Raw genomic sequence first — 13,219 nt, 5'->3', positions numbered from 1 at the left:
TACATGCTTGAACCTCATCTCCTTGGTAATAAGAGAGCGGTGGCCAATAAATTCTGAATCAACAGCTATGTTCTCCACCCACCCTCCAGCGATGCAAGCTTTAATAAAGTCGCGATAGCTATAGAAATCAGCAGCCACTCGTAACAGGGGTGACTGTTTACCGCGACTCACTCTTTATCTTGGTAGATGTCTCTATATGCTTCTTAGCAAACGCAAGAATTTCGTCCCATATGGCTTGCGCGAAACTGGGATTTATTTCTCTCTTTTGCGTTGACGCAATTGACTAAAAGCAAGAGCTTTTCTGATGTCTGCAGGGATAACTTCGTCGTCAGCCAATGGAGTTATCTCTTCATCAGATTCGTTAAGGTCTTCCAATTCGTCGGGTAAAGGCACTGTACTGTGCTGGCTTTGTCCTTAATTCGCCCAGGACCACGATAAGCATTGATAGAGAATCAGAACCATAGCTTTTCTTTCAGGATCATGAATTATGATTAATAATTATTAAAGATTGTAAATATGCCATGTGCTCGAACATGGACTAGAAGTCTGACGGAGTCTCCGGATGGCAAGCACGTGACCTGTTTATCGATAAGGGATAAGGATGGCTGGTTATCGTGATGAAAATCTATCTTCCCCTAGCATACAATCAAATAAACGACAACTATCCCCAAAATGCCTCACAAGCATAGGAGGCGCCAGAAAGATGAGTCGTAAGTGCCTGTGACTTTAATTTCCTCTCAAATACCCGCAATTGCCCCGCGAACCGAGTTGACTTTGAATAGAACCTACGATCTCCCCCCGACGACCATAGCCAAACCCCTCTCGGTTCATAAAGCCAAACCACAGAATGGAGGGACGAAATCTGGTGTGAAGAAAACTGGCACAAAGCCAAAGGCTGAGACTTCGAAATGGGGAGACGACACCCCGCGTGCTTTTGCGCGCCTGATGCAATACCAAAAACTCGGCAAGATGCCTTCCGGGCTAGATGACGGGAATAACCAACCTCGAGGAAAGAAACGGAAACATGAAGATGAGAAGAATGAGTCTTCTTCAAAAATTCATAATGCTACAGACACGAAGTCTTCTGGGAAGGAGCTCGCTCTCAAAATTCTACCAGGCGAAAAGCTATCTGACTTCGCGGCACGCGTGGATCAAGAAATGCCCCTGTCTGCGATGAAACGTTCGCAACGGACCGCGCAGTCTCAAGGTATGCCGAAAATTCGAGAAGAGCGGATCACAAAGCATGAGAAACACTTGCGCAAACTTCAAAAGGGCTGGCGTGAGGAGGAAGCTCGAATCCGGGAAAAAGAGGCAGAAGCACGGGAGCTCAGAGAAGCGGAGAATGAAGATCTCAATGAGCTGTGGAAAGAATGGCGGGTCGAAGCTGGCAAAGGCAAGGCGAAAAAGAAAACCTCGTCAGCGTCCAAGAAAAAGAGACGGGGCAAGGGAGAGAGTGCTGATGGAAATGAGGATGATGACGATGATGACGATCCTTGGGCGAAGCTCAATACACGCGAGAGGGCAGCGAGGCCTCTGAATCCCCTGGAAGTTGTGCAGGCACCCCCGGAGTCTTTAGCTAAACCCAGAGAGATATTCAGAGTGCGTCGAGGTGTTGGTGGCGCCGAGGTAGACATTGCAAACGTTCCTGTGGCTGCGGGAAGCTTGCGAAGACGAGAGGAACTTGCTAAAGAACGGAAGAGCATTGTCGAGGAGTACAGACGCTTAATGGCAGAAAAGAGAGGATGAAATGAGATGTAGATGATAAATTTGTTACGCAACATTCAGTGGTCTATCTCAATCTATTTCTGGGTGTTCTTGAGTTTCACATCTTCAAAACATCAATTGAGACACATCCCATTGTACATAGTAGAATTGATACGATAAGAAAACTATATGCTGCGCTTAATACATCGATTTGTGCGGATTGAAGCCATAAATGAAAATCGCCTCTGAGTTTCATAGGTATATGCATTTGCAAGTCATTTGAAGGAACATCCCGTTAATTACACGTGAAAATGCAGAACAAAAAAGTTTTTTTTTTCTCTAGGAACCTCTTAATATCAATTTTATATACGTAGCCTCTAGCTTTTTCCGTCCGTTAATGAAAAGACAGAACAAAACCAAAGTACTTCATCTCCAGAAAATCTATCCCTATCGCTTGGCCTGGAGCGAATTCACATATTCAGCCGCTTTAGCCTTGACTTCTTCCACCCGTTTCTCGCTTCCTCTCTCGGTGGCGGCGAGGGTCTCCTCAAAGGAAAGCCACTTTTTGAAAAAGAAGCGAGCTTGTTTGGCCTTGAGCTTTTTCCCTGAATCGTCTGATGCCGAACCCAGGACTCGTTGAAACACCTGGCGCACCTGCTCAGCATCTCCTTGCTTCATTTCCAAATCGAGTAATATATTCCACAAATCAATTCGCTTGGGGAATGACGATAGAAGCCCCTCAAAGAGGGTTCTACCCCTCTCCACATCTCCGTTGGCGGATCGAAATTCGAGTTGGATGAATTTGGATGTGACTTCAACGTGAGTGTACGTGGGTAGAGACTGCATAGCACGAGGAAGCAATTCACGACCACGATCAGGAGCAGACAGATTATCAAAAAGAAATGTGGCGTAGTTGATGAAGAACTTTGGAGAAGAGGAGATCTTTTTCTTGAGCGCTGTTTGAAACAGTTCATCCGCTTTCTATAAACCAGTTAATCCACGAACACACAGCATATATATGAAGGAAGACATACTTCGTTCTTTCCAGATTGGATGAAAATGCTAATCAACCGCTCATAAACTTCCTGGGTATCGTTGTATTGACATGCCCTCTTAAATACTTCTTCAAGGCTGTCATCTGTACCGTAGATATTCTCCAAATTGAGCAAAGCCACCCAAATGTTCATCTTTTCGGTATCCTGTCCAATGCTGATAGAGCGAAGAGCACGTTCTCCAACCTCTCTTGCTTTTTCCACCTCTCCTAGTTCAAGTTGGAATGCCATGTATTGCAACCACAAGATTGAAGAATCTGGTTCACCGAGCAAGAGTCGTTCGTAGTCGGCTACTGACTGTGGACCACGAGCATCCAAATCTCCAGTTTGATCAACTTGGATCTCGGGTTTGCGAGAGCGCTTTTTCTTTTTCTTGGCATCATCTTCATCATCGCTCTTGTCTGCATGGTTGATAGTCTTTGAGGTTTTTGGCAGATTGGCATTGCCCGTCCAATCGAAACCGCCAACGTCAAGGCCGCCTAGATGATCGTCTAGTCCACTTTTACCCATGACTACATCACTGCCGCCATCATCCAATTCAACTCCACCTAGGGATGATTCTTCATCGCTATCATCATCACTGTCCAGTAAGGCTCCACCCTCATCACTACTATCGGAATCCTCATCACCTTCAAAGTACGAAGCTTTGAGACCAAAAGAGATCTTCTGCTGTTTTGTGTCGATTTTTAAGATTTTTGCTTTGACATTATCGTCAGCCTCGAAAAGCTTCCTAGCGTCTTCGACAACTTGTTCCGCCATCTGACTGCGGTGACAAAGACCGCTCACGTTGGCCGAACCGTCAATAACAATGAATGCACCAAACTCTTCCACTTTTCGAACCTTTCCTGTCACCACTTGACCTGGTTTAAAATCGCGGAACGTCAAAAGCGTTTTATAGTTAGGGTCTAATGCCGATTCCTTCAAAGTCAGCTGTAATTTGTTGTTTTCCTCGTCGACAACAGAGACGCGACCCTTCACCAATTGGCCCGTCTGAAATTCATCTTTCCATTCCTTGAGATAGGAATCAGACAAATCTGAAATACGGACATAAGCGACAACGTTGTGACCTAACGATACAAAAAGACCATTGTCTGCAACTCTGCGGATGAAACCACGAACAACGTCGTTGACCTTCAACTGACTTATCGAATTGATCTCTGGGTCTTGTACAGGAAGCGATGAACTCAGAATTTTTGATGGTCGTAGTGAGAGGTAAATATTCTTCTTTTCCTTGTCAATATTGATAATGCAAACGCGGAGAACTTCATTCTTCCTGTAAACGGACGTGTCGATTTTAGAGTAGTCGTCAGCCATATCAGTGAGACCTACAAGTCCAACAAGCGTTTCGCTTAACTGTATTGTAAGTTGTTTCTCTGTGATCTTTGTAACCCTTCCAGGTAAAATCATGCCCTTTGAAAGAGTATCAATTGTTAACTCCCGGGCAGACTTTTGTTTTCCTGAGAGATCTAAACGTCCCTTCGTCGCATCGACTTCTATCACGCGCACTTTCAAGGCGGAGCCAATCGGGAATTGATTTTCTAGATCAGCTAAGCTCGCTAAATCGTCGGTGAGGTCAATGGCCCGTAGTCGACCTCGAACATTGGGCGAAAGGTTGACCCAGGCGCATTCCTCAGTAAAGTTATTAATGAACCCAAACATTGCAGAGCCAACTTTCATTTGCTCCAGTTGTAATGGATTCAAGTTTTGGGCGGCGAGCACACTAGGCTTGGCAGAGAGCTCAAAAACAGGATTCTTGCTTGTTCGGTGACTGATTGGCAAGAATTTGTGGGTGCGAGCATCGTGCACACCTAGAATCCTAACATCAATGACTTCTTTAGCTCGGAATGTACACAAAGGCCGTTTGCGATCCTTGATGTCTTCCCATTTATCAAAAACCTCCGAGACATCGATCCGGCCTTGTATATTGTCAGCAAGAACAACATTTATTTGTGTGTCCTTGACGGAAGCAATTCTGGCCTTGGTTGCTTTTCCCACAATAAAGTCGGCCACTGATTTAATGTTTTCGTCGACTGGGTTTGAAAGCAGCTCGAGTTCTGGAAGAGAGCTTTCATTTGTCTTTTTTGTTTTCGCAAAGTTTGATGTTTTTATGGATGGGCGCATAGTCAACGTGAATCTCCGGAAATCTTCATCTATTTGGTGGATGGTGGCCGACAAGGGTTGGAAAAGATGCAACCCAAAATGAGGTTGATTGATGTGCTCATCGTCGATCAAACGCTTAGGCAACAAGGCATTAAGACCACCAAGAAATTCAACGAAGACTCCCACAGAGGTTATGGCTCTAACAAAACCAGTAACAGACATGCCCTCGTGAATATCCTGGAATTTAGAAGGAAGACTACCCTCTTTTAGTGATCTTTTCAGACTAGGTTTATTTGTCACTTTAATTAATCTGCGTGCTCGTTCAACGTTCAAAACCACAAGACCAGGTAGTTTCTGTCCAACCCTGATCTTTGAAAGTGCTGTGTTTTGTTTTGAGATATCGCCATCAGAAAGATGGCTTGCAGTTAACTGCGCAATCACATCAAATTTATCGAGTTTCAAGAGCAAGTCGTCACTGGACTTTTGGAAAACGGTACCCACGACAGCGACACCTGGGTGAATCTCATCAAAAGCCGCTTTATAAGATTCGGACAAGGTTGATGGATCTTTGCAAGAAACCAAGAGTCTTTCAGAAGCTGCATCCACATTGAGACAGTGAACATTGACAACCTGGCCTTTTCTGAAATGCTGGGAGGGATCCTTGATATAAGCTTCGCTCATCTCCGATACGGGTAGGAAGCCTTTTACGGAACTGTAGAATTGAACAATTGCCCCGTGTGGTTGAATATTAATTATCGTTCCTGGTGATTGAGTTCCTGGTACAATGTTATTGTAATCCATCCAGACAGCAGAATCACTGTTGAGAAGACTCTTTTTGAGTGTAAGCCGTATGTGTTGCTTTTCCAAGTCCACCGACAGAATCCTGGCAGATACTGTCAACCCCTCGCGGAATTTCTTTTCAGGGTGTTGGAGTATTGTATCAGCCAAATGGATCGATGGTACCATTCCAGTAATACCATCCGCCAGCGACAGGATGATTCCGTCAACTCCATTCGGGCCAATGAGTACCTTCTCAATCTTTGCCTTTACCACGGCGCCAATAGTCACATCCTCAAGTCGGATGAAGGGCTGGTCGATAATGGCTCTTTCAAATGATAGCAAGAAAAGATTATCGATCGGATTATACCCAGTAACACGAGCCTCATGCGTACTTCCCAGTCTGAAAGCGCCGTGTTCGGCCGAAATTGTTTCCACAGTCCCATCGGCCACTCTTGAAACATGGACAAAGCCTAAGTGTTTTGGTGATCCAACTTCCACATAAAGTCCCAAACCAGGCTCCACCTTAACGACATTTGCATCCAGAACCGCAGAGATAGAAGGAACTGAGTTGTTGCTAGATGACGAACTTCGAGCCGAGGTGAATTTCAAGACGTGGTCCAAAAGCGAGAAGCCGACTTTATAAGGCTCGGAGGCCGGGAAGGTGCAAATTATTCTTCCTTTAATCTTAGTACCGGTCTGAAACCTCTTCGTAAGATCAACAGATCCAGAATTGGCTCCTGAATGAACGATATCAACGGTGCTATCGAGGAGGCCCATGATTTTGCCCGCCAAACCAGTATCTGATACATCAGTCACGAGTATCTCCGCGGCTGTACCCGGCAAGAAGGTGTTAATAGTGGGGGCTGAAGTGAGAAAGTGAGATTTTTTTACTGATGCAGAGGCTCGGAGATTGGACGAGAGTTTGACGACAGTCTTGCTCGTGTTGAACCCAGTCACAACGCAAAGAAATACAGAGCCTTCTTTGACTGTAGAGAAGTCCAACTCCGAGTCAATGTCGTTCGACGACATGAAACCTCTGATGTCCTGGCCTTCGAGGCCGATATCCATGACCAAGCCATGGTCTTCAATGCTTGCCACAGAAGCCTGTACCAAAACATCTTCAGCCAAATCAGATTTTGACAAGCCAAAATTTGTCTGTCTGGGATCCAGAGACAGCTCAATGCGTTTCTTAATTTTAGTGGCACCCGCCTCTGTAGAGCTGTTTCCGGTCAAGGTCACAGAGGCACGTAGATATTGACCCAGATAGAAGTAAGACTTGAGATCAAGGGCATCCTCTTCTTCGTCTGAATCATCTTCTTCACCCTCATTCACATTGAGTAGTTTCTCGATCTTCTGATCCAATGTTTTCGACATCGCAGTCAAAGGAACATATCCTGTGAGGTTGTTCGGTAGAGCTAGGCCGATATCGTTGGCATTAATGCTGGTTACTTGCCCAAGAACCATTGTTCCTACAGTTAACCTCTATTAAAATTCAGTATGATATCTTTAGTACTGTTATGATCTGTGACGTACCTTGAAGCTGAGCGATTCAATCCGAACACCCTCCTTGTTTGGTTTTGGTTGATTTGCTTGCTTTTTATGTTGCGACTTGCGCGGCTTCTTTGCGGGTTTGACATCTGCACTTGCATCTTGCATGTCAATGTCGACATCCGAATCGTCTTCAACAAGACCTCTAGTAGTTTTACTAGGCCCTTTGTGCTCGAAGAGAACATCTCGAGTGGCCTGTTGCTGGATTTGCTTGCGCTCTAATGGGGTGAGGACACTTCCACCACCTCGAGGAAACGAGGGTTCCTCATCACGGACAATTGAAAAGTCAGAGTCCTGTTGTCGAACAGCGGACTTGCGGTCTGCTTCTTGAACCTCTTTACCCAATTTGGATTTTTTCTGCAGGCCGGACTCTGCTTTGCTTTCTTCCGAGGTGACACGAGCACGCTTCTGCTGCTTCGCAGAAGGCTCGGCTGTAGCTCCTTTCCGTTTAATAGGAGCCATCTTCGACCATGGCACGAGAGTCTGACACACAATCCGTCAGTTGCTCTGTTGGTGACTTGGAGACGTGCGGGTGCAGGAACGAAGGTTTTTTTTGTAACCGCAAGATAACAGTCTTATCGGTGGTCTATTCCTCTTGTAGTTAGCGTGGTAACTTTTTGCAAAATGCGATTTTACGACCTCACGTGACACTCCGCATTTGGTTATCTAATTAGTTAGCATCGCGTCGAACACGCCCGCGACACCGCGCCGACGTGCCTCGTGCTTCGCCTATGCAGGGCCGGCCCACCGCCAGCCCAGTCTTGCTCCCTCACCCCGAGGCGATTTCTGTCGCTCCTGATGAGAAGGACCTGCAATTGACTCTCTCTGCATGCATCGACAATGGCGGGAGACCGAAATGCTACTGATGTCCCCCAGTCAGATCCTGTACACATTCACTCCCCTCCCGAGATACCTTCGTCTCCTCCATCCATCGTCTCCGAGGCTGGGTACCGCCGAAAGCCCAAGAGACCGCCTCCAGTGACGCCTCGTTCGTTCAGGAAATTCTTCACACCCCGATCGTCCCTCAATTCCACAGGTAATGGTGTATACACCAGTCGGCAAGCATTGAAGGAGCTTGGATCCACGTCTTTGAACAGACGTGGTCCAGCCTTCATGAAAGCTGCAAAAACCCACTCAACGGACCACGGAATTCTCAAAAGTCCATTCTTAGAACCTGCAAAAACCCCGAGCAGGAAAAGAAAACTATCTTTCTCTTCTAGCGGTTCTCCCCCGCAATCATCTCCTTTGAGAAAAGTACGACTTACCACCGCCGTCTACGAGAACCGCGGTACTGACAAGGCCGATAAAACTGTCAATGATATCTACATTCCCGTATCCCCGGAAAGGATTCTTTCTCCTCGAAGGTCTATCCAGAAGCAACTGTTTTCTACCACACCTCCAGCTCAACCTTTACGCAGGTCAAAGGCTCTCGCTACATCTGGAGGACTATGTCTGAGAAGCGTTTCTGGTCGTATGAATCGACTCACTTTGCGTTCAAATTATGGCTCTGGTAAGACAGTCAGGTGTATAACCTTTTTAATCTTGCTTTTTTTCTAAAATACTCTAGGATGGCAAGACCAAGCCTCTAATTTTAGCTCACGACCTGATGATCATCACCAGAGCATCAACATATCCGGAGATCGCCTTGCACTTCCAGTTTGCATTGCGCCTTGCAAAAGTAAGTTGAAAGAGTTTGTATGAATTCATGTTTCAGAGTGCTCATTCTGTGAAAAGCCAATTCCCTTGTCGCCATTGGAGATGAAGAAGGGGGCATCCGTCTTTTGGATTCTGCGAAAGGAGTGAAGAACGGCTTTTCAAATGCACATTTGTCATTTCGTGCACATGGAAACTCGATTTTAAACCTCGAATTCTCTTCCGATGATCTTCTTCTCGCAACTGCTGCTGGCGATCAAACAACCCTTATTATTGATATGACTACCCAAAAACCGATTCATTGCTTGTCTAATCATTCTGCCTCGGTGAAACATGTTCAGTTTCAGCCTGGCTCAAACGACAGGATGGTTGCGACTTGCAGTCGTGATGGTAATGTGAATATCTGGGACTTGAGATGTAGAGGTCATGAGATGCCGCCACTACAAATACGATGTTCATTGGCCTCGGAAGACGACGAGCCATCAACTCCTTTGCCAAAGATCAATTACCCCCAACCTATCAGGACTATTCAAGATGCTCATACATTGATACCCAGAGCCTCGAAGCTAGCCACGTTGGATAAACCAGAAACTCAACTAAGTCAGGAGAATGTTGCCGTAACATCTCTTTCATTTTTACCTGCAGGCCGTGAAAACCTCTTCGTGACGGCGTCCTCAGCCAATGCTTGCGTTAAATTATGGGACATGCGTACGTCCTATAACATTCGTAAAGGACATCCGGTCCCGTTGTCCACGACTCGTGAACCTGATTGTCATGTCAGTCATAGATCTTGGGGCGTGACATCCATGGCATTAAACGGCGATGGATCTAGATTATATACTCTATGCCGAGATGCATATGTATATGCTTATTCAACCTCGCACTTGATTCTCGGCGGTTCTCCGGATATCAACCTAAACAATAATCGACCACGGCGGACCGGTGGACCCAATAAAGAAGGTCTCGGCCCCCTTTACCGTTTTGGCCATCCTGGGCTACAGGTATCGTCTTTTTATGTTAAAACAGCAGTTCGACCAGCGCAAGATGACAGGGGGGAGATGCTCGCCGTGGGGAATAGTGAGCACTCTGCGGTTCTGTTCAGCACTGACGAGAAGTTCCTTGTACCAAGCAAATCAATAGACGAAGCCCAGTCACCTACAAAAGCTCAAACACCCTCAACAAGACGTGCCCTGCGACGTGCCAATTCTGAAATCGGCCTTTCTGGCCGGCCGGAGAGTACAGTCCCTACCTATCAAACTGGAACGCGACTTGTAGGAGGGCATCAAAAGGAAGTTTCAGCAGTAGCTTGGGCTCATGGAGGGGAATTAGTCACCGTGAGTGATGACTTTAGTGCAAGATGCTGGCGTGAAGGAGCAGATGCTCGAGAATTGCGCACAGGAGGCGAAGCTGATGGTCGACGCTGGAGGTGCGGTTGGGCTGAAACCCCACACTCTTACAACGACGAGGAAGAATAATCAACAAATTTTGGAATGAACACACTTAATGGCATTCTGAACCTTACCTCTTCTTCTGCATTCTATATCCCATTATGGATTTTTGTTCAAGGACGTGGCTTTTCTGCATTGCGTGGTGTTCTGGTATTCCCTTTTTCTCAATGCATAATTGCATTTAGCGCAACTTCATTGCGTTGCATGGCCTGGACAAAACTTGTCTTGTTGTGCATTCATCAAATGATTCTATATAACTTATTTTCGTCCGGGTTGTCTTGGTAAACTATGTTTGTTACATTGCGCCATCCGCGTGACTTGTCATGGAAATCTGTAAGGTGTTTTGGATGTTTAGATTATTGCTAGGCTAGCATTGAATATATCTAGGATGGTCTGACGGTGTTACCTCAGGAATCATATATCTGTATTATGACTCTTCATGTTGCAAGCGAGGTAGGATATTGTCACTCAGCCAAAACATCAATTGAACTAAGACATTTATACATCTACACCATTGAGAGTTTACCAGAAAAGTTTGAAGTCTGCATAAATTGATGTATGGCATCATGACATGTGAAGATCGATTAAATTAAACATTCGTAGATCAATTACCTCGAACACTAATTCTAGAGCTTTTGTATTTATAAACAGCTTCCCATTTAATGGCCATGGCCATCATCCTCAGCTGGCTGCTCAGGGTCTAACTTGATCATAGTGTCGATGCGCATAATGGCGATGCAGGCTTCGACAGCGCTCTTTAGTTGTTTGACCTTACTCATGCTAGGTTCAATCACACCAGCCTTAACCGAATCGATAACCCGTCCTTTGGTCAAGTCAAGGCCGTAGTTACGGTATGTCTTCTTCTTGGCGATAGCCTTCTCTTCTTCGTTGGCGTCACCTTCCTGGACGCGCTGAGAAATAGCGTGGCGAACACGAAGCTGAGCAACGAGTTCAGATGAGTCCTTAGCTGCGTTGACGGCTAGAGTTTTGGGGATGACGAGGAGGGACTGGGCGAATTCCCCAATGGCGAGTTGTTCGCGTGAGCTCTGCGGGAAACGTGTTAATTTGGCACGATTATGCTCTCATAAATCGAAGTTATTGAACTTACTACAGTAACGGCAAACTCTTCGAGATAGATATGCAGTGCAGTTTCTACCGCTCCACCGCCAGGGACAATGCTGCCACTTTCCAGTGTTCGCTTGACAGCGGAGAGGGAATCATGGACAGACCGTTCCATCTCATCCAGTTGAAAATCATTAGGTCCGCGGAGGATAATCGACGCGGAAGAGTGCGCTTTTGTGCCCTTGACGAGAATGCACTCGTCGTCGGAGATGCGTTCCTGTACAACTTCCTCGGCGTAACCAAGGTACGAGGCTTCAAATTTCTCGTCACCATTCAAGTCTGATAGAGTGCTAATGAGAGTGGCTCCCGTCGCCTTTGCAATTCGTCTGAGGTCCTCTTTCTTGCAGCGTCGGACACCGATGGCTCCCTTTTCAACAAAGGTTTTTAGAACCATATCATCAATGCCCTTTGTAGTAAGGATAACGTTGGCGCCAGCCTTGAGTATCATCTCTACTCGATCCAAAACGATGCCAGACTCCCTTTCTCTGATTTTCTCAAGCTGTTGAGGATCGTCAACCGTGATGTGAACACCAAGCTTCATCCTCTCTTTTTGCAGATTCATATCTAAGCAGGCGATCTTTGCATCTGTTATTCGTGTCTTCATCGCCTGGGATGCGACAGTACAATTAAGAGCATAACCCTTGACAAGGATCGATTCTGTTGAACTCTTTCCATGGGCCTTCAAGACATTCACGGCTTTGACTGGATACTTGACCTCATTCCTCTGATTTGTAGACTTCACCAGAAGCATCGCATCGACGACCATGTTGGCGAAGAAATCGGCATCGGCGCCAATAATTTTGCTGGACATCGATGTCTTGGCAATGTTCAATAAGCTGTCTTTACCCAAATTCTCCACCTTCGTGCTGATATTCTCGTTCATGTACTTCACGGCTTCGCGCAAAGCTAATCGATAACCGGTAATGATGGTGGTAGGATGGATGCGGTTCTTCACGAGCTCGTTGGCTCTCCGAAGAAGCTCGGAGGCGATCAAAACAACGGATGTAGTTCCATCGCCAACCTATAAAGCAAAATCATGAACTCGAATACCTTTACATGACAAACAAGAGCAATCGTACCTCCTTATCTTGTTGCTGGGCTAAGTCAACGAGGATTTTGCCAGCCGGATGCTCAATATCCAGAAGACTCAAAATGGTAGCACCGTCATTCGTAACTGTGACATCCTTGAATAAAAATCAGTATTATGATAATAACTTGAGCGCGAATCCTTCCTCACTCCGATATCATCCACCATCATCTTATCCAACCCGGACGGACCAAAGGAGCTTTTGACGACATTGGAGATTGCCTGCGTTGCGAGGACTAAGATTTAATGAGCATAGCATTCGACTAGGAATCAACCAAGGGCCGCCACGCACCGTTCTGGTCTCGTATATCAGCACCGCTAATTTTCTGCCCGCCGAGAACTGTGTGAAGCTGAGTCAGTATACCAACGAACCATAGGTCGAAATTGCGTTTGTGACTTACACAGGGTGCCGGCATTGCGCGGCTGCTCAAAAATCCCAGTCATGTTTTACGACCAGACTCTAGAAAGACAAGATGGTAGGTAGTTGTCGAGCTCTGGTCACTAGAAGACTTCTAGTGATTCTTTCCTTTAGTGGGACGCCTAAGCGCCGGAGGGCGGTGGGAGCCATTCTGCCGGTCAAAGGCGGTCGGCCGCCTTCTCATCCCACTTAGTTAATAGAAGCGAGGGGGAAAGGTAGCCCTGAGTCATTGCTTTTCTCTCCTTTCGCTAGGCATCGACGCTACTCACTGGCGTCCTGCTCTCGAGATATAAGCGAGGTCGCCTCA

At 46.3% G+C, this 13,219-nt stretch overlaps 4 protein-coding genes across 4 annotated transcripts; 2 read left to right on the top strand and 2 right to left on the bottom strand.

Moving 5' to 3' along the window:
- Positions 1 to 672: 672 nt before the first annotated feature.
- Positions 673 to 1,746, top strand: BGW36DRAFT_428657 (uncharacterized protein; the record flags this gene model as incomplete). Its single annotated transcript, XM_046220586.1, has 2 exons — positions 673 to 710; positions 783 to 1,746. 2 exons carry the CDS (start codon positions 673 to 675, stop codon positions 1,744 to 1,746), a joined length of 1,002 nt encoding a protein of 333 aa, XP_046071598.1.
- A 405-nt stretch (positions 1,747 to 2,151) lies between these two features.
- On the bottom strand, positions 2,152 to 7,646 carry BGW36DRAFT_360480 (putative rRNA biogenesis protein RRP5; the record flags this gene model as incomplete). Its single annotated transcript, XM_046214181.1, has 3 exons — positions 2,152 to 2,685; positions 2,739 to 7,118; positions 7,170 to 7,646. The coding sequence occupies 3 exons, from the start codon at positions 7,644 to 7,646 to the stop codon at positions 2,152 to 2,154; spliced, it is 5,391 nt and encodes a 1,796-aa protein (XP_046071597.1).
- A 244-nt stretch (positions 7,647 to 7,890) lies between these two features.
- BGW36DRAFT_189763 (WD repeat protein) lies at positions 7,891 to 10,788 on the top strand. The gene is made up of 3 exons (XM_046209782.1): positions 7,891 to 8,694; positions 8,752 to 8,862; positions 8,919 to 10,788. Exons 1-3 carry the CDS (start codon positions 8,025 to 8,027, stop codon positions 10,310 to 10,312), a joined length of 2,175 nt encoding a protein of 724 aa, XP_046071596.1. The 5' UTR covers positions 7,891 to 8,024; the 3' UTR covers positions 10,313 to 10,788.
- Positions 10,712 to 12,997, bottom strand: BGW36DRAFT_381401 (putative t-complex protein 1 alpha subunit). Its single transcript, XM_046216426.1, has 6 exons — positions 12,896 to 12,997; positions 12,787 to 12,834; positions 12,645 to 12,730; positions 12,487 to 12,591; positions 11,394 to 12,428; positions 10,712 to 11,331 (listed from the first exon to the last, which is right to left on the bottom strand). The coding sequence occupies exons 1-6, from the start codon at positions 12,936 to 12,938 to the stop codon at positions 10,945 to 10,947; spliced, it is 1,704 nt and encodes a 567-aa protein (XP_046071595.1). The 5' UTR covers positions 12,939 to 12,997; the 3' UTR covers positions 10,712 to 10,944.
- Between the last annotated feature and the right edge of the window lie 222 nt (positions 12,998 to 13,219).

The sequence above is a fragment of the Talaromyces proteolyticus genome, assembly GCF_021365285.1.
Source record: "Talaromyces proteolyticus strain PMI_201 chromosome Unknown BGW36scaffold_7, whole genome shotgun sequence".
In the NCBI taxonomy this organism is placed as follows: Eukaryota; Fungi; Ascomycota; class Eurotiomycetes; order Eurotiales; family Trichocomaceae; genus Talaromyces; species Talaromyces proteolyticus.
This window is presented reverse-complemented; position numbering and strand designations above follow the sequence as displayed.

Excerpts from the sequence above, each read along its gene's own strand:
- BGW36DRAFT_189763 (XM_046209782.1), top strand. The coding sequence starts at position 8,025 with ATGGCGGGAGACCGAAATGCTACTGATGTCCCCCAGTCAGATCCTGTA. Across the intron at positions 8,695-8,751 it reads GCGTTCAAATTATGGCTCTG|GATGGCAAGACCAAGCCTCT; the intron begins GTAAGACAGTCA and ends AAAATACTCTAG. Across the intron at positions 8,863-8,918 it reads TTGCATTGCGCCTTGCAAAA|CCAATTCCCTTGTCGCCATT; the intron begins GTAAGTTGAAAG and ends TTCTGTGAAAAG.
- BGW36DRAFT_381401 (XM_046216426.1), bottom strand. The coding sequence starts at position 12,938 with ATGACTGGGATTTTTGAGCAGCCGCGCAATGCCGGCACCCTGT. Across the intron at positions 12,835-12,895 it reads GCGCAATGCCGGCACCCTGT|TTCTCGGCGGGCAGAAAATT; the intron begins GTAAGTCACAAA and ends AGCTTCACACAG. Across the intron at positions 12,429-12,486 it reads CCCAGCAACAAGATAAGGAG|GTTGGCGATGGAACTACATC; the intron begins GTACGATTGCTC and ends TTTGCTTTATAG.